The 19,810-nt window shown below is 39.2% G+C and overlaps 1 protein-coding gene and 1 long non-coding RNA gene across 11 annotated transcripts in view; both read right to left on the bottom strand.

Moving 5' to 3' along the window:
- The window catches only part of COL19A1 (collagen type XIX alpha 1 chain), a 212,202-nt gene that overhangs the window by 141,617 nt on the left and 50,775 nt on the right, over nucleotides 1-19,810 (bottom strand). For 6 of the 10 annotated variants that reach the window (XM_075498152.1, XM_075498157.1, XM_075498155.1 and 3 more), the window contains exon 11: nucleotides 2,111-2,164. The exons of 2 other annotated variants lie outside the window; for them this stretch is intronic. In XM_075498152.1, the coding sequence (XP_075354267.1) occupies nucleotides 2,111-2,164 (54 nt within the window). Of the gene's footprint in view, nucleotides 1-2,110; nucleotides 2,165-12,151; nucleotides 12,289-19,810 lie in introns of those variants that run through there. 2 more of the 10 variants (XM_075498158.1, XM_075498159.1) reach the window with 2 other exon arrangements.
- On the bottom strand, nucleotides 6,455-8,540 carry LOC142407664 (uncharacterized). Its single transcript, XR_012775001.1, has 3 exons — nucleotides 8,290-8,540; nucleotides 7,714-7,844; nucleotides 6,455-6,635 (listed from the first exon to the last, which is right to left on the bottom strand). It is a non-coding gene; the product is annotated as an uncharacterized LOC142407664 (long non-coding RNA).

The following is a 19,810-nucleotide window of genomic DNA, read 5'->3' as shown; positions in this document are numbered from 1 at the left end:
GTACCTGGGAGGCCTGAGGGCAAACTTTATTCCTGAAAACCAAGACAAAAAGGGCATTGGGTACTCTTGGCCTTTTCCATCTCCCCCACCCCATTAAGCAGTGGATCAACATTTTCTTCGGATGCACTTAACAGAAGCCCTTCGTGCTGCCCTTCAAATCCCTCATTAGTTTCAATTCCAGATGAGTTTTTAGTTTCCTAACTCCATCGCCACATGCTCTGGCAATGTTTCTATACTCCTACAGGGTAGCTCATCCCCTGCTTCCGCTGTTTACCTTCTTTTTGTGTCTGAGCTCAGTCAGGAGCTCCCTCTTCATCCATACTGGCCTTCTGCCATGCTTGCTCAACCTGCTGCACATCAGAATGGACTGTTCTTGAGCTTTTAGGAAGCTGTCCTTGAAAAATCAACCAGCAGGGCTCCTTAGGCCTGCAGGGCAGTGTCGATCGCTCCTTGGCCTTCTCTTTGCCAGACTCAACAAACTTAGCTCTTTGAAACTCTCCTCAAAGGTCTTGTTTTCTAGGCACCTGAACATACACTAACTCCCTGCTGGACCCTCTCTGGTGTCTCCACATCTCTTGAAGAAGTGAGGGTGGGAGACGCCCCAAACACGACACAGAATACCAGATGCAGCACCACCAAGCAAAGGGTGGAAAATACCTTCCCCTGATCTGCCAGCTGCAGTTTTACTAACGTAGTCCAATATGTGGCTCACTTACTCCCAAGAGGAGAACACTGTTAGCTTATATCCAGCATCATGTCCAGCTCCAGGTCTTTTTCAGCAATGCTGCTGCTCAACCAGTCAGTTCTCTGCCTGTACCAATGTATGGTGTGATCAACTAACTCCTCCTTTTTCAGAAATACAGTCTAAGTGTCCAGATTTTTTGTACATATTTGACTTTAAAAAAAATTATTTCCAATTAGCGAAAGTAAGAAATACAGTCAACAGAAAGTGTAGAGAAAGAAGTTTAGGTAATTTCCACTTCACAGCATTAAAAAAATATAACAATATTAGCCACTGGTAAGTTACTTCAAAGAATTCTCATGTTGCAGAAATAAAAATGTGAAAGTTGCAAAATAACACATTTATGACTGACTTAAATTCTCCTTTCTGAGGCAGAATTCTCATATTGTTAGGCAAAACATTTCACACAAGCTTTTTCATGGACAATCACTGATTACTCGTCTTGACGCTCACTGCAGGATTGCTGATCTGATTTTCAGTGTTTTAAATATGCCTACAGTACAAGCCAATGAGATCCTGGCTTTGAATGTACAAATTGATAGACTGTGGTAAGCATGTTGTGGAACTCAATGATGGCTACCTCATCTGCAGAAAATAAGTTCCTTCCTTCCCTTTGTGCTATATTACGGGAAGTATCTGCCCTGAAGATACACAAATCAGCCCCCTCCATCAAGGTCATGCTGCAGAACACTTTCTTGAAATTTTAATATGAACAAAATAATGGGGTTTTATGTAGTCCCTTAATTTTTGGAAGCAGCAGAGCTATTTCCCCTACAGTTTTCTAAAAGGAATTAGCTGGACAGACGCATGTGACATTAAGATTTCATTCCAAATACTTACAGTTAAACACAGCTGCAATCAACAGAAAACAAAATCTGACCATGAAAAGAGTCAGGCAACTTTAACAAATATTACCAGCAAGGTCTATAATACAGGTGTCTCTTTTTGCAAGTTTTGGCCTTCCTACAATATTCCACCTCTGGAAAGGAGCAAAAGATTAAAATGGAAGAGTGGAAGAAGCAGTGCAGTCCCTCATCTCATATTGCTGAGATCACGAGACTCTCAAATTTCAAATTTTTGAATCTGCTATCTTGTGGCTGGAAAGACCTGCACAGTTCTGAGACTTAGCCAACTGCTCTTAATGCAAAATAATACTGATAGGCAGGTTTGTGCCACTGCACCTCACATTCTTTCTCTTTTGAAAGGCAAGCTGATAATAAAGTTCCTCTGTCACATTATACAACTCGGAAACTGGATATGTAATTCAAATCCAATTTATGTAGATACTAGGCAGCTGGCAAAAAGGATGTTGAGAGTGAAAATACATAAAATGAGACTGCTTTATTCCTTTATTTTTATTTTTTTTACCTTAGAACCAGTAAGACCAGGTATGCCAGGAGCACCTACTAAGCCAGCTTCCCCCTGAAACAAAATGTACATAGCCATCATTTTACAGACCTAACTCATGACTGAGCTAAATTAAGAGAAAAAAACCATCTAGCATGTATTGCTTCTCATTCCTTTTCTACAGAACAGCTGAATTGATTTCTAGGGTTGTTTATGTCTGTTGACCTATATTTGGTTAAAATACATTTCACTTTCAAAATATTAGGCAATTAACAACTACAGGTGATCTAATTATGCAGCAGATATAGCTGTAGATTGCTTCAGACAACTGGATGACTGAAGATTAAAAAAGATTAGACAGTTTGGATCCCGTGAAAAATCTTTCTCAAGTTTTATTTCAGGCCCCGATTTAGAAAAAAATACTTCAGAAGACGCTTACTTACTACCCAAGTACCCAAAATCCCAACAAGAGTGCCGCAGCTTCCACTCTCTCCCTCATACCTGTTAGGTGCTTGAGCCCCACAGGGGTCTACACTTAAACCGTTAGGTCCCCATACGAAGTTGTACATACGAAGCCGACTGCTGGTTGCGAGGCTCTGCTTAGTCACAGGGGACTTTCGGATCTTTTCCCCATCCCTAGGGGAGTGCCCAACCTACTCGGCAGGAGGAAATGCAAATCTGGATCCTGTGCAACCAGGCAGACAAAAAACTGTTTCTCCTACTTCCCAAGTGAATGTTCTGTATATGCTGTTAAATTACTGCCTCCTCTACCCCATGTTTTAAAAGAGCAAAATAAGTCAGCTGTACGTTTGACTGTTAGTCACCCCCTGCCCCCCCAAATTGCTTTCTCATTGCACTGCCCATCAAAATTAAGAATCTAATTTGGGTTTGCAAATTCTGTTCAAGAAACAGGATGCTTAAAAATTATGCTCAGCAACTGAGCGTAAGTACAAACAAGCACCATGTTCATAAAAAATGTTTTTAAAAGGTAACTATCCAGGCTGAATAACATGGTAAAATTCATCTTCAATATCTGAATAAGGACTAGTTGAGCAAAAGAAAAAAAAAAAATCAATAGTTCTGAGTTGAAAGCTACAGATAATTCAATTCTGCATTTAATATCGGGCTTTCCAAGGAAGAGGTATAATTAAAAACCTAGTAATATCTCATTTAGGATTAAAATATAAAATATTGCAGCCATTTCCTTTTCCATTGCTTCTTAGGAAAGCTTGTTAAACAATTACAGACCTAGTGAGAACCGGGCTCTGCCACTGAAAGCGAAGAGCGGCCCTTCATTTACAGCTTCATGAAATATGCCACCGTGAAGTACATTAATTTTGGTCTCAATAAATCTAAAGCTACTGAGCTAAGTTCTGCTAGAAGAATTCATTCGTGCTCATATGACTTCAAGTGGGAGCTTAGAAGACTTATTAAAGGAATCTAAAATCAAATGCTTTCTCCATTCCATTCATGGGTCTTAATTCCTTGACAGAAGTATGCCCTAGTAACTCGCACGCCATCCAATTCAGTTTTCTAGCCAAGCCAGAATTCGGGAACAAAAGAAAGTTTTGAAAGTTCACTCGTTTGATTCCAAGCCAAGCAGAAGACAAATGCCTCACAGACGCAAAAGAAGAACAGAGACAAAGGAAAAACTCCAATCTCCCTTAACAACAGAAAGAGACAATAAAAGAACAATTACTCAACAAAATAATACAAGTAATTAAGCAAATAAATACAAAGCACTCATGATATACAACAATTAAAATACAGCTTAAAATAGCTTGTTAAAATGGCATTTTTCTAACTCCATTCATGGCACAGTTTCCAATATCTTCCTTCCAGCTCCCCTCTGTAAAAATAGATGCTAGCGTGCTGGGGAAAAATTCTAATTAATCATTACAAGTAATCCTTAGTCCTTCATTTTCTCCAGATTTACAACGTGAATTCATAAAAATTCTTCATAGTCTAATAGTTACCAGATAATAATATTTCATCTTCTCTGCTACACTGGATCACTGTAAATTAGAAATAAAACCCACATTGACTGTTTTTTTGTGGAGACAAGGCAGAGACGTTTTGCCTTGTACTGTTTAATCAGTGTTCTACAAATGATTATCCTTTCAACACAACAATGCAAAAATAACCTCCTACATCAATACTGATTCTTATTAAATCTAAAATCATTAATGTTGTGGTTGCTTTAACTATTTTGGAAATGTGCAGTGTATTTATAATCAAGGTTCTTAATGTATTTGTCATGTATTGATTTCGCCGTTTGTAATTGCACTGCAACACCCTATAAAATTAGGGATTCAGTTTATACCTAAAGGTTTTCAAGATAGAGTAAGATGCTTAATATGTGTGTACTTTGCAACTTTCTTAGAATGCATTTACGTTAATTTGTATACCTTGACTTCTGCATTTAGCTGTTTTTCTCCCTAAATAAGAGCTTTTCACATTAAAAAAGATTTTTAAAAAAGAGAGACTATCTTAACATGCAAGTGTATGAACTTTAAGTGCGTTGATTACTTGTACTACCAAACAATACGGTGCCAAAAATGAATTAGGCATCACATTGACTAATCATAAAAAAAAAAAAAAGTTGAGAAACTTGTATCAATCACTTGGAATGCATTTTGCTATTTAGAACGTTTTAGCCATTAACACATTTTATAATGGCAAACATGCTGGAACTTCATGAGATTCTCTTCAAGGCTGGGAAAGAGAAAGAATTGCTGTAAAATATTTTAAAGATTTTGCAGAGATGATTCTGCAAAATTTTAAAAAAACAAGCAGCAGTCAGATGCTTCTCCATCTTCAATATGAAGAACAAACATTTTTCCTTTCATTTTTAAATTTACTAGGCCACTGCCAGGAGCTTGATTTACAGAATAGACTTGGTACTCCAGGGTTACTCGCAAGGAAACTCATCTTAATAGAAGTAAAATCAGCACGGTCAAACACTACTTACTGTTTTGATAATTTATGGATATGTGCCTTCCATTACCCTGAGTATGCCAGACCCTTGGAATAATCTAATAGCCCGGTGTTTTAAAATGAGGACAACTATTTTTAGCGTTGCAGAAATGGAGCGGAATGTTCAACAACGTACTGTCAGAGGGCTCAGCAACATCCTCCCTGTGGAGCATGTACTGAGCCAGGCCAGAGCCACCAGTGGGGGCAGAGCTTCTCCTTTAACAAATAAAAATCCCACACCAATTATAGTCCATTACATGACACCTTCCTTAGCCTACCGGAATATTTCCTTATTTCTTTAAACAGACTCTTGTTAATGGTTAGGATCACCTGATAGAATATTAATGACATAAAAATGCATTCAGCTGATATTTACTAAGACTCACCCTGTGAATCTCCTGGATTAGTCATGTCAGGAAGTTTCTGCTAAATATTATGACATTTTGGTTTCACTGCATCTACTGATCCTTTTGTTCCCACTTGGTTACTGCTGAACTACCAGAACTCAGCACTTGCTGGGCCTCAGGGGCCCAAATCAGTGCTACCCTTGATGCAAACCTGACCTACGTGAGCAAGCGTGTAAGATCCGCCCTTAAAATAACCTAATTAAGCAAGGGCTTGGGATGGGTAAACAATTTGTCTCCTTTGCGCTGTCCTGCTTCCACAGCAGCCCCAGCAGAGCAGGTACACCATGGTTTGACCAAGGGGGTGAGGGCTGGTCAGAGGACTCTTGTGTCCTAGTGATCGGGGCTCCTGTTGCTTTTTTATGCAGCTGCTCAAGAGAAGGGCAAATGAGAACAGCCCTACTAGAATGACATAATCTGAGCTCAGAAGGCATCAATTTTTCCTTGCTCCTAACCCTTCCTGATACCCATCTTTGGGACAAGTCTGACTTGCCTATCCGTTCAGGGACCTAGAAGTTAATACAGCCCAGATGACGCTTGAAAATTTAGGTTTCAGTGCTTTGCATGCCAGCTAATGAATGGGCAGCCAGAGGCAGCTCAGAGCTTCAGAAAACATGGTCACAGGGCTCCTTACTCCAGTAGTTGGCATTGTTTCCTTTTTTGCTATTAGCATGTCTTAAAAAGCATGCAACTCCCACAATTTCTATGTTCAAATACATAAAAGACACATATTTTACAAGTAAAATGCATAAGGTAAAAGTTTGTTTCTACATTTTGCTCCAACAACTTCTTTCCATTCAACATCAGAAGTCAGAAAAGTTGTTCTGAAAAACCTGAGAATAAAGGATCACTCCATCTATTTTCATGCATAACTATAGGCCTGCATACTGTCTTTTTTTTCTTTAGATAACTTATAACAAACTGACTGAAGCCTTTATGATAAATGTCAAGGAGCAGTTTTTATACCATCAACACAAGTAGCAGAAGCAGAGCCTTGTCAGTTGGTGTCCCTTCTGCTTTTGGCAAATACATGTGGTATTCACTGCTATCACACGTCCTTGAAGAAGTGACAACTGCTGCCTTCTTGACCTTCTTCAAGAAGTGACTCCTCAGCCCAGAGGGCACCACTTTTAAATGCCACCAATTTCAAACAGAACAGAACTGGACTGCAAGAAACCAAACAGCAAACAGAAGAGAAAAATGAAGGCAAAAGATATTATCAGCACATAACCAGGCCTTGGGTAGTTTGCGTTTAGTTTCCAGTTGTGCCACAGAGTTGCGTGTAACCTACAAGAGACGATTTACACCTCCTTCTCCTCTTCTCCCTCCCACAGTCTTGTTTTAAGAGGAAACTCCTTAGTATCTGTGGAGCCCTCAGGGGCTGTAATGAGGGCGCTTTACAAGCAAGGGGAAAGTTCTAGGCAGTGCGAAGAGCAGTGGAACAGGACAGCTTCTCCTCATTTTGTATCACTGTGTCCTGAAGGGCTTTTACCATTTTTTGTTTCTCTACTTTTCCAACTGCATCAAATGACCCAACTAACACCTTTTTTAAAGGCCCACCACCCAGTTACATTCCTTAGTAAGACGGGCAAGAAGCATACTATACTTTACTACTGACAGAAGTGGGTAATGTTAAAAATATAATTTTTTTTACAGTGTTATTTAAAAATGCAGTGCAGACATGAATGGAACGTGAGCTTGAAAACAATCCAGTTCAGCTGACCTACACCACACAGACAGCATAAAGAAAATGCAAACAAAAACCATGAGAAAACTTCCTGCAGAGTACTGATAATAAGCAAACAAGCTTCTGGCTGCAAAAGGTTCTCAAAGATTAATAACCTCTTATGGATGAACAGTTTAGAAAATCAAGTCTAGCCAGTTGGATATTTCTATCATCTGAAGCAACACAGTAAAAAAATTTTGAAGTGATCTTATACTTATGGACAACTGATAGATTTTTGTAACTATGTTTTTTCCCTTACAGTAGATGTGTCAAAAGAAAAATTGCTTGATTTACACACCATCTATTGATTTATTGTTAACCCAGCCGTAACATGGCATTAAAGCAAATCTAAACCCTATTAAAGTTTCAACAGAACTGGAAAGTCATCTAATTGGCCTTGCTAAAATAATATTTGAAATGTAATACTGTTAAGTATCAGTTAAAAAGTATTCTACGATATTAATGAATTGCTGAAGTCTTTCCAAAATAATAAAATACATTACAACTATTATACTCACCATAATAGCTAGAGCCCCAAGTTTATATTAGGAAGGTAAAAAGAACAGGTCAACCTCTTAGATGTCAGAGGCCACTCTTTACTGCAGGAATTATTATTATTATCATCATCATCATCATCCACTTCCATAATCTGGAGATTATGATACAAATGTCAGTTTACACTAACAAAGATCTGCCCCACAGACCATTAACCACTATTAAGTCTAACGTCTAAGCATACTGACATGAAATGCAAAAAAGCAGTAGCAAAACTAAGGACTTAAGATGAATTAAAAATAAAGAGACAACATATAGACTGGAATTTCTAATCTAGGAACTAAGTCAGATCAGTACTTGCTCTGAAATACCATATTGTTGGTGTGCTTGTGTAGCTGCAAACCTCCTATCAACTATTGATAAGTAAAGCAGTTAAAGATACAGTTTCTGTGTCTCCATTTACACTCAGAAGTTTAAAACTTTCCCAAGAAAAATCTCTCTTCATTTCAAAAACATTGCCTTTTGATATTTGACATATTTTGAAGATGAAGAGGATATACCAACCACGTTATCTAGGACTCCAACAGACAGTTCCCCACCTGTGAGTCCGGGATCAGCCGATCTAGTGTCAGCCCAGGAGCCCTGGGAACTGCCCCCTAAAGGTAAGTCTCCAGGTGTACCCCATTACTATCAATTCCGAGCAGCTTTGTAGGGAACAGCGGCACCTCAGCCTAGCAGAGTCGTAACTTTTCCTTTCAGTCCCCTTTCTTAACCTCTTTGAAGCTTATTAGCCTACCCCTTATCCTATGTCTGGGGTGCCTGACAGAAAGAAGCTAGTCCGCTATCCAAGGGACACAGGCTCTCGGCATGAGTTTTTAATCATCCTTTCACTAAACCCCAATGTTTATTTAGAGAATCAACATTACTCTGACAGCCATTTCTCTGGCTGCATTCCTTTCTCATTCTTCCGACATTCAGCAGAAGTACTGCCGGTACACTACATTCTACAGGGTGGTATTTCTTCTGGCTATTTCACAACACTGGCATTATAACCTTGTCGCTGTGAAGAGCCACGCATTTTTGTTAACAGTTCCTGAAGTCTCACCTTCATCCACCTCATAGATTCGATACTGAAAAAGAAAAATATTCAGACTAAAGTATGGAGGAATTGCAGGGGGAGGAAGACAAACTGGCCATAGTCACTGTTACATTACACACCCTACTGACTAAGGCTCTGAGAGTTCACATTAATCAAAGATGATTTGTAAGAGCATCCTGATTACTATTTCCACTGCTGGTTTTGCCAGCAGAGTTGCTATCGCAGCAGTGACTAACAAACGCCACAAAGACCATCGTTTCTCCCACTCACTGTTATTAAAACAAAACAAAATCCCCAAAGTGTAATTAAATAAACAGACCATTGTTGAGACAATCTCTCTCCAAATACGCAGAGTGCTGTTATGTAGCTTACAACAAAATCAACAAGGAATAGCACTGTACACTATTTATTCTCATCTGTTAAGTAGTTTCCCACCTTCACTCTTCCCTCGCAGCCTTGGGTGCATCTCTGTCAATACTGTTTGCTCCTCTGGGCAGGGAATTTCTTTTACTCCAGGCCCGCGCTACGCTGTACAAGAAAGTCCCAAGACCTTCTCGTGTTAAGGGAAGACACATGAACACAATAGGTAACAGCTATACCCCAGCAGGCTGGCATTCTCCTTCCATACCTACTCTTTGAGGGAATTTTCATTCTAACAAATAGACAGCTAAATAAACATTTATGAGATCTTATTGTCAACAGCTATAAAGAAAAAGTTGTACATCTTACACATGTAAAGGTAACAGGTTACCACTACTAAATAAACTCCATAGAATCATGGAATAGTTTCGGTTGGAAGGGACCTTAAAGATCATGTAATTCCAACCCCCCTGCCATGGGCAGGGACACCTTCCACTAGACCAGGTTGCTCAAAGCCCCATCCAACCTGGCCTTGGACGTTTCCAGGGATGGGGCATCCACACCTTCTCTGGGCAACCTGTTCCAGTGCCTTACCACCCTCATAGTGAAGAATTTCTTCCTTATACCTAACCTAAATCTACCCTCTTTCAGTTTAGAGCCGTTACCCCTTGTCCTGTCACCACATGCCCTTGTAAAAAGTCCCTCTCCAGCTTTCTTGTAGGGCCCCTTCAGGTACTGGAAGGCTGCTGTCAGGTCTCCTCAGAGCCTTCTCTTCTCCAGGCTGAACAACCCCAACTCTCTCAGCCTGTCTTCATAGGAGAAGGTGCTCCAGCCCTCGGATCATCTTCATGGCCCTCCTCTGGACTTGCTCCAACAGGTCCTATGGATTAATTTCTCCCATGTAGTGCCTTTCTTATTACAAACTAAAATGATGTTATCTTCTGTAAGGGAAAATCAGAACGGCCACACACAACAAAAAGGGAGCATAGCGAAAGAGGCGTTAATTCTGAAGAAAAAGCATCAGCTGACTAGCTTGTCAGTATCTGTAAAAAAAAAAAAAAACAAAAAAAATCTGGCTTGTGTGAGGTACTTGTTAAATACAAATCAAACACCTGTCAACCAGCTGGGCCACGTGTGTCACTGCTGAGCCATCTGCAGAAACACACCCCGTGCCAGTTGCTTTACTTAGCGTGGCCTGGGAACAAGAATCCATTAGACAGAAAGTCAACAGTGGAATTAGCAGCACTTTTTCTTTTAGTGCCCTTCCACTTACTTGTTTGACTTCTTGTGTTTCTATTTTTGGGAGCCTCATGCCAGAGCAACAGTGCTGACTGCTGATTAGACAAGACTTGGCCCAGCCTCAGCGTGTCACATTGATTTAATCGATTCAGACTTGAAACATGCAGTATGAATCTTAGGTGTTGATAAATACTGGCTAGCAGTGCGAATTAAAAAAAAAATCCTGTTTTTCAATGCCTGTGAATGATTTTACTATATGAATAAAAAGCAGGGTTTTTTGTCCAACAACTTGGTATCTACGAGTGAAAAAATTGGAATATAAAACTTACATTATAATTTCTAAGTTTTTCTGGGGGAAGAATTATATTCATTGACATTAAAAATTCACATCTTAGCTGGATTTATTTAAATAATTATATGACTAATACAATTCACCCACCAAAAAAAGGGCAGAGAAGAGTTAATAGGTCACAAGTCACAGCAGCCAACAGTATTATCTTTAACCTCTGTACAATTTGTATGACATATGCATTTTCTATTACATGAGGATAACAATTTTTTTTTTTTTTTTAATTTCATGCACGACTTGTAATAGAAGGTGTTAGCCATGGAGAAAATACTGTGGGAGAAAATACTGCTGTATATAAATTAAATGAATTGCAGTAACATAAGTTATTAATTTTTAAATTATCCTAATATAGATCAGTGATTCACCAGGTCTGAAATCTAGTATTTGGTGAAGTTCAATATCTAATTCCTCAAAAGAAAACAAACAAAACTAAGCAAAACGTGTCAGACAAGCTGTATAATGCTGCAGTACAGTGAGAAAGTTCCTTCCTCTCCGATTAGTCCGTCTCCTGCAGCACACTGCTGCCAACTTTTCAACACTAAGTCTTGCAATAACGGGTATTTTTCTTAAAGCTCTACTTTCTGATGAGATGTGAAAAGCTCAGAATATTAGTTTCAAAACTGTCTTTAGCCCTTGCAACTGAGGGAGAAAAAAAATAAAGAAAAAAAATATCATCTACGTGCCACAGAAATCTCACAGAAAGAACTCAATAAAAGTAATTTAAGAACAATTGCAGAAAAATCCTCAAGGCTCCCCCCGCCCTTTCAAAGTCCGTAAGGTCCCGACTGAGGCTTTTCAAACATAGTTAAGAATCCCAGAGGCAGGCAGGCGCACAGCTAGAGTATTCATGAATCTCTGATTAAGGAACAAAGAGCTGCATTTAACGACGGCATTATTTAACCACCGCATTATTTTTTATTTCCACGTTACATAACACGCTAACAAAAGCCTGTCCTGCATGGCAGCGTGCCACCCTCAGTTTCGTTCCCAGCAGCCCAGACCCCTATAAAATGGACGGTGACCTCTGGTTTCTTTGGCCACACCTCACATCACAATAGTGGCCGCTGCACGCCGGGCTCCCGTGACTGGCCACGTTCTGCTGGTTATTGCAGTTTCATTGCAAATACCAGAGGGTATACCCTTCCACCCCCACTCTTATCTCACCAGTGTCACTCGCCTGAAGGAGCCCGTGGCTTTGATGCCAAGCAATACAAGCATTAGCGTCTGGCTCCCAAAACACATTTGCACTTTTGTTCTACCGAGGCGTACTAATCTGATTTTGAGGGAAACCACAAGAGGACAGAAGACAATGCCACGACTTTCCTCAAATGGGTTAGCTGACAGACTGAAGCATAATTTTTTTTTCCTCTCAAAAAGCAATGATTCTTTAATTAAAAATGAAGTCTCTGCTCACCAACAGTACACAACCCACAGCGGTCACTAGCACCATTCCCTCCAGAGGAGAAATAACACCCAAGCAGTGTCACTGCACGCAAGGTAATTTGATTCCACGGAGCTTTCTATCGAGAACCGAACTGAACTGCTGTCGTTTAGCTTTAGGAATTGAAAAAACAGGGAGCTCAACAGTTCCTGGAGTTGTGAACTGCAAAAATCACCTAATAAGGCAAAAATAAGTCAGCACAGCAGACAGCTCTCTGGAATCAAATTTATGATCAAAGGCTATTCAAAACACTTCCTTGTAACGCGAAGGAGGGAGCAAGAGCAAGCAAGCAAGAACTATACATGCTGAAGGAATGAAAGGAGTTTTAGAAAACATAATGGTCTAAAGTGTGTTTGCCCTGTAAGATTTTTAGAAAGCATATTAATGCATCAGAAAGCTATAGAGAGCTACTATTTTCACATTCATCCATCTCTTAAAATCAGATGTGTGCTAATTATATACAAAGATATCACTGAAAACACAAAAAGAATACAAGAAACCCATACCAAATTTGTTGCTGTAATAGAGGTGTCCAACTGCCTCATTTCCAATGGCCAGCAATTCCCAAACTCAAGGCTTTAACGCAGTGGTAATAAAATTTCCAACTGTAAAACCATTGTCTTTCTTTTTTGAGGCTGATCTATTTACTTCTTAACCCATATGTAAAACCTAGTTTTAAAAAATTTGCACCATATTTCCTATTAAAATGTTGTTTTGGCTTTATGTTCTTACAGCTCACAATTCTCCTCCTTTGAAAAGCTTTCTGATGTCAAATACTTTTTCCTATATTAGTGATTATACTTTTATCTCTTTTGGAGACTCCAGACTAAAGCAGTACAAGAATTCTTCAAAAGCTGCATAATTTGCACAATTTATGTCCATACCTGACCTAAAAATATTGAAATATAACTGATTAGCAATGACAGGAGCTCAGAAATTGGATGGCAGTGAACGAAAGACAGGCAAACTGAGTAAGACGGCTTTAAGCAGTACGTTTCCAGTGCTCCACATGCATTTTTGGAAGCTTTCTCAGAGATGCTGACGAGCTACTTCGGAAATATCCTGATCCCTGTCAAGGATCTGTACAGCACATGAAATGTGGAAGGCACTGTGTCCAGAGATCTTTCGAGACAGCTGCAAGGAAAAAACTGCATTACTGTAAACTCAACACCAACGTCTCCTCAGATTTGTACATTTGCATGAGTGATTGATGCTCCAGGAGCATATGCCGAACTGGCATAATAGGCCATATATCCATGGCTCTTATGCAAAGTCAAACATGCCTTGGAAAATTCTAGACAGGGTTTCCACGGTCTAGCTGGAGCAATGGGGAAAGCAGGTTAACGGTCACAAGGATCTTCATGATGACACAATTTGATTTGGATGTACATTTAACAAGTTTCTGGTTGTGGATTTCATGACATAGCTGGCCCTGAAGACCCGAGCCTGGAGTAACTCAGTACGGAGACGGGTATTAAAAGCATCTCTGAAAGTAATTTGAAGTCACATGCTATACTAGTGTGTAATTTATATTTTTTTTCCAAAATTATAAATTAATGTATATATATTTAAATCATGTTGGCAAACAAAGCACTGGACATTTCTAAGCCATGTTTTATATTGAGCTTCTGAATTCAATTTCTTCTTAAAAAAAATAATCTTATAACTCAGCAGTTTTCAAGATCATTTTCTCAGCTACCACTAAGGGAAAGGGGAGTGCTGCTCACCAGGCAATGCAAAGTAGGCTGTTCAGGAGGTGTTAACATGCTGTTTTGACGCAGCATGCATACAACAAATGGTATCTATATAACGTTTTGGGAACCCTTTTACTAATCATTTCCTTACCTGTACCAAATATAAAAAGAACCCTATTACAAGAGGGTAATCAAATTTAATAAGAATAAAATTATCAGTGTTAGGTTTCAGAGTCAGTTAAAACTGAAGACAGCACACTGATAACGGACTTGAGAAAACTGAAGTTACAGATAACCATCTCATACAGTTAAATGAGAAAAACACCACTACAAACAGCATCATATATTCTAGTCCTCTTATCTTCTAGCTCACAAAATATGTGAGTTCATGCACACTTTGTTGAGCCATCATCACAAATACATGCAAGTGCACAAAAGAAGGAACAATCCTTTTACAGATACCTACTGCACAGTTTCATGTAAACCCATTCTCATCTTCATGACCCTTGAAGTACAAATAGCACTCATACAGTTGGTAGAGCTCTTGAAATGTATACTCAGTTTTTTTCTCTGGTCTGACTTTGAATATAAATCTAAGTTGTGTAGTGATAAACATTGTTTTTATTCACATAAGCATTTCTTTCTCCTTTCAGTCTGTCTAAACTGTTTATTTTACTAATACACTGCAGGAGCACCCATACAGTGCAATAGCAAATGCACAGCATATTTAATATTTCACTGCTTCTTCAGGCTTACTGTGCAAAACCAGCTGTTTTAAAAAGCTTACTCAATATATTTAATATTTTAGGATGTCTGTTCATAATCTAGATTGCAAAAAATTAGTGCAAAAAACTACAACAGTAAAGCTAAGCCATTTGAAAGTCAAGTATTAAAAATGAACGGTGTCACAAGTATTTCACAAAATGTAGTTTAAGAAACATAGATGTATCATCTCTATCACTATGAATTGTATACCATGAACCATAAGAAAGCAATTACTATGGAGATTTGGATAAAGGGCAACAGACAAAAACAGTTTAGTTTGGTAAGTCTTCTGAATATTCTGAATTACATTTCTGGCTATATCAGTTTTATTTTTCAGAATGTAGTGACCGAGAAAGAAGAAAAAGTATTTTCATAATAGAAAAAAAATACACAAATATGGAATGGCCAAGAACAGAACCAATTACTCACCTTCAGCAGCTTGAGTCCTTTGAGCATTGCTGCCATCAATGCTCAAGAAGCTTAAGAGCTTCTTGGCTAGCAGGACCCGTAACACACAAGCCATAACTCCCCAAGAGGCTTAGTACTTTGTATCAAAGTACATGCCATGGTGGCAACTTATCTCTCAGAACCAGGAACACTCCCGCTAAACTTTTCAAGTACAGAGACTGTCCACCCCCTAAAATGTGATATGCCAAGACAGTTGAGAGGTTCATCTTGACTGCCAAGGCATCACACACCAGCAAAAACAAACAAAAAAAACCCCCAAACCGGACTACATCACCTAGCATCCAGGACATAAATGAACTTTTAATTTGGAGCTTCATTGTCGTGGCATTATAGACCCAGAAGCAAAGTGAAGGAAAGGACTCGAGTTATTTGGCTGGGTGATGCAAGAAGTGCAGGAAAAAGAAAAATCTCAACTATACAGAGGCAAATCAAACCCAGCTTGTTCAAGTTTACAAAAAGCTCAGGAAAGGAAAGGGACAGAAAGAACTCCCTGTAAATGAGAACAAAAAGATCTCGTGGCTTCCCCGTCGCCCCTGCCCTGAAAAGGTCTAAGAACACATTTTTAAGGCTGGAATACTTGATCTTCTAGTCACGGTTCAAAGTGTACATCTCCTTAAGTTGTCAGACTATTTGGAAGGCCTAGAAGTATACTACAAAAGGAGGATCCAACACAGCATATGCTTACTCAAAGTCTAATTGTTTCCTGGGCTAGACGAGTGGAGAGAGTAACCCTGCTCTCTCCCGATACAAAACGCATAGCAGTGAAGTTGACCGTCCTCATCTGTATTAATGCCCAGTAGGTGCTATGGAAAGGACCTGCACAAATGCAACCTGTACGGAAGTAATAAGATACTATGACTTCAGTAAGGGAGAAGCCTGTGGGTCTCAACAGGAGAGTCCTCTCACCATTTCAGTATGACAGGAACACTAGGAAAATAATAAAACTTTTTTAATAGGAATACTTTCCAGCAGCATATCAACCTTGCTCAGACTACACCAGTGGTGTGACCCTGCACACAGCAATGGGGTGTGAAGACCATTCTTAATGGCAGAGCAATCAGTTCTTGTTGTCATAATGATGTTAGTCTAACTGCTAGATCAGGGCTGCTTAACTTGTGGAGCCTGATTTGCAGCAGATAGGCGACTGTCATCCTACACCTAGGAGCACTCCAGTCACCTCAAACCTCTGCTTCAGGGACGGATTTAATTTCTCAGGCCATACAGCCAGCACTCTGGCTGCAATCCAGTTATACTAAATGGCTTTAGAAGTGTATCCAGAGACAATTTCACTTGCTAATCGCCAAAGAGTAAGTAGGCTAACACAGTGTTTCCCTTGACACGTGTTTCTTCTGTCCTCACAGACTTTGCTGAACACCTCCAGAAGGCCAAGGCGTAAGGTCTCACATGCATAGTGATTCTGATTTACCAAAACATTCCAGTTGTTCTTGTATCATGATTTGACAGACACCTTGAAGAAGTGTCCCCAGAAGGTTGAGTTACAAATCAGTCCTGATTGCAGGAAGGGGACCATGGCAATGTATTCTGTATCTGCTGGTAGTCTACAAATGAAGCGAGTTTCCTTCCTCGCTACTGACCTCTTATTTTTTAGAACTATAAACTAACACCACAGAACCCTCTCCTCTGATACTCACAAGAATTTCTTCTGTTGCCCTGTGTAGGATCTACTATTTAAAAAACATCTCTTAAGACGGCTCCCTGAAAAAGGACAGGGATGAAGGAACTAGGTATTTAGACATCAAATAGAGTGTCATATATGTGATGGTGTCCATGATCTACTGTGTTGTGACTTTGGGGGCCTGAGGTAGGGCTCCACAGGGACTGCATTTGATTCTTGAATTTCTAGATTGGTCATCAGCATTGTCACACTGACTGCTTTTGCCCTGAAGGCAGATTAGATGACAGGCACGTTGTGGTGTGTCGCCAGTCAGTGGAAACCTCATTTTTTACTTCGGCAGCTTACAAGAACTGCAGTACAAAAATGAGCAAAACTACAGAACCATGGCCTGAACCATCACCTGTTTTCTTTTGGGTATTATGGCTTTTGTTATGTCACCCTAGAGCCATCAAGACTTAAACTTTGTTCTCCGTATTAGTCCACAGCAGGTCCAACCTCTCAAATGGCAAGAACCTCCCAGAAGTCTACGCCACTTAGATCTCCACTTATTAGCCAGTACAACTGTTGCAAAACCACTGCAGCATTTAGTGAATGGGAAATTATATTGTCAGCGGTAATATGTCTTACAAATGACAGAAGGCCAAGTGTCACATCTGAAGACAGACGGAAGATATGTGAGGTACACAGTCTATTTTCACACTTTAGACCCCTGAAAGTCAAGGCCATATAGGAAGCCTTACAGACTTCTCAACATTTACACAGATCTTGAAAATTAAGTATACGACCATGGAGCATTTTCATGGGAGATTTTCCTGGTAACATTCTCTCACGTAATAAAGTATATTGGATAGGATTATTCTAACTTTAGTTTTTCACTACAATGTCAGGTACATTTGTGCTAATCAGTTCTACAGAAACAGGCCTTCTAATAGCCAAGTTTATCTCATTCTAAGGTAAACTTCTAAAATAGGTCAAATGAATTGATATTGTTGCTTAGTCATAGCAACATGAGTAAGATCTGCCATGTATTTATTCTCTGAACCTGTCCCCAGGGAAAGAAGTATGAACAATGGAGTATTGCAGTGGATAGGTTTTGGGTGTATCAGAAAGAACCCCTCTGCTCTTTGAAGCCTCAAACTGCATTTACATAAAAACCAATTGTATCGTTTCTTTTTTAGTTTTCCTATTTCTAACTAGTGACTCAGGGGGCACATCTGCACAAAGCTCAGAAAAATACAGTGCAGAAAAACATAAAACCAGCCATACCAGTCAAACAAATATAACATCTCCAACAAAAGATAATGTGTATTGAAGGGTTTAAGAGGATAAACAAACAGCAGTAGCTCCTGAGAATGCTCTCCCAGCACTGCACAGCCTGCACCTCAACTTCCTGAAATGTAAGAGACACCTTCGTATGTAACAGTGCTTAGAGTATTTTTATTCCTTTACTTCATTCAGTTGTCTGTGAATCTATGTTCATTTTTAGCATCCAGAACATCCCAGAAAAAGGAGCAGAAAAATAACAGACACACACAAATTTACATAGCTCTTGATGTACCAACTGAGAGACAGAGCATGTTAACACCATTCACAACACAAGGAAAAGAAAGTGATTCTACTTCCAGAAAGGAGCTAATAATTCCACACAGCACTGTACTATTCTGCAAAGACATGACAACTCTGGCTAGCAGAAGCTGGGTTGCTGGATCTCAATCTCTTCATCTAGCTATGCATGTACAAAATATTTTGTTTGCCCCACCCTTTTTTTTTTAAATTTTAAAAAATAAATTTAAAATTTTAAAATTTTAAAAATTTAATTTTTTTTTTTTTTTTTTTAAAAAGAGCTTTTGGTTTTGCCAGTTTCAGATTCCACGGTAGTTCATTTTTAATTTGCAACAACGGTATGGCTTTTATGTAGTCTGAATTAAAAGAGTTATAATGTTCAGGAAAAGTACAGTGTCTTGATATTAAATACGATCTGACTGTTGAGCCTTACATAAACTAACAGGAGCTTTGGGATTTGGCCTGACAGTGAATCTGAAAGGCACTATGCAAAAAAACCCCAAACAGTATTAACCATGGAAACTGTAATAATAACTTGTACTGGAAAAGCAATGTGGCCTGGTATTTTTAAAGAAAGATAACATCAGAGAAGGAGCTACAGAAAGAGCCAAGGGAAAACAGCTTCATTCTAGATCAATCTCATTCAGTCTACAATGTTTTACATAACTCTTTCCATTAATTCACATCTGGGAGCACAGTAAAGTAAAAACTGTCTAGCTGGATCAAATCAAAGGTTTCTCTAGTCAAGTATACAACTACAATTGTGGCAGCAACAGATGTCTACAGAAAAGTATAACAACAGGGCAACCATGAAGACTTCTCCAGTGGGTTTCCCAGACTTCAGTGTCTTAGAGCTCAGGAACTTTCAGACAAGCAGCAGTGTCTGACACACTCTATGGATTTTTATTCCATCAACTTTCTAATAAATTTTCAGACTGTTTAAATCCTGTGGCAGAGTGTTCAAACTGTAATCATGTAATAGGAAGAATGAGCCCTTTCTGTCCTTTTTGAACTTGCTACCAGATAGGTCTGATGCTCTAGTTTGCACACTGAAAGGGAGAGTCAAATAAATAAATAAATCCCCATTAAACTTTTCTGTTCCATTCATGATTGTATAGAGCACACAATAGGACATATTTCACCTCAGTTGTCCCTTTTTCAAATTGAAGTCCCCATTGTCATACCTTAACTGGAAGATGCCCAATGGTCTTGATCACTCTTGACACCTCCTCTGAACCTTTTCCAGTAATATTAGACCCACTTTTGAGATGTGGGAACCAGAACCATATACATCATTCAAGATGCAGCAAAATATGGTTTCATTAATAATAGTAACATTAAGATGCTTTTGCTTTGCTCTGTATTCTCTTCCTAGTCATTCCTAAATTCCATTTGTTTACTTGACTAGTACTTAACAGTGAGTGTACGTTTTCATTGATCTGTAATTCTGAGATCACTTTCCTGAACAGTAATAGCTGTCCAGAGTCTGACATGAAATACATAACG

Source organism: Mycteria americana, chromosome 3, assembly GCF_035582795.1.
Source record: "Mycteria americana isolate JAX WOST 10 ecotype Jacksonville Zoo and Gardens chromosome 3, USCA_MyAme_1.0, whole genome shotgun sequence".
Classification (NCBI taxonomy): domain Eukaryota; kingdom Metazoa; phylum Chordata; class Aves; order Ciconiiformes; family Ciconiidae; genus Mycteria; species Mycteria americana.
Note: the sequence above shows the minus strand (reverse complement) of the source record. Positions and strands in the feature narration are given on the sequence as shown.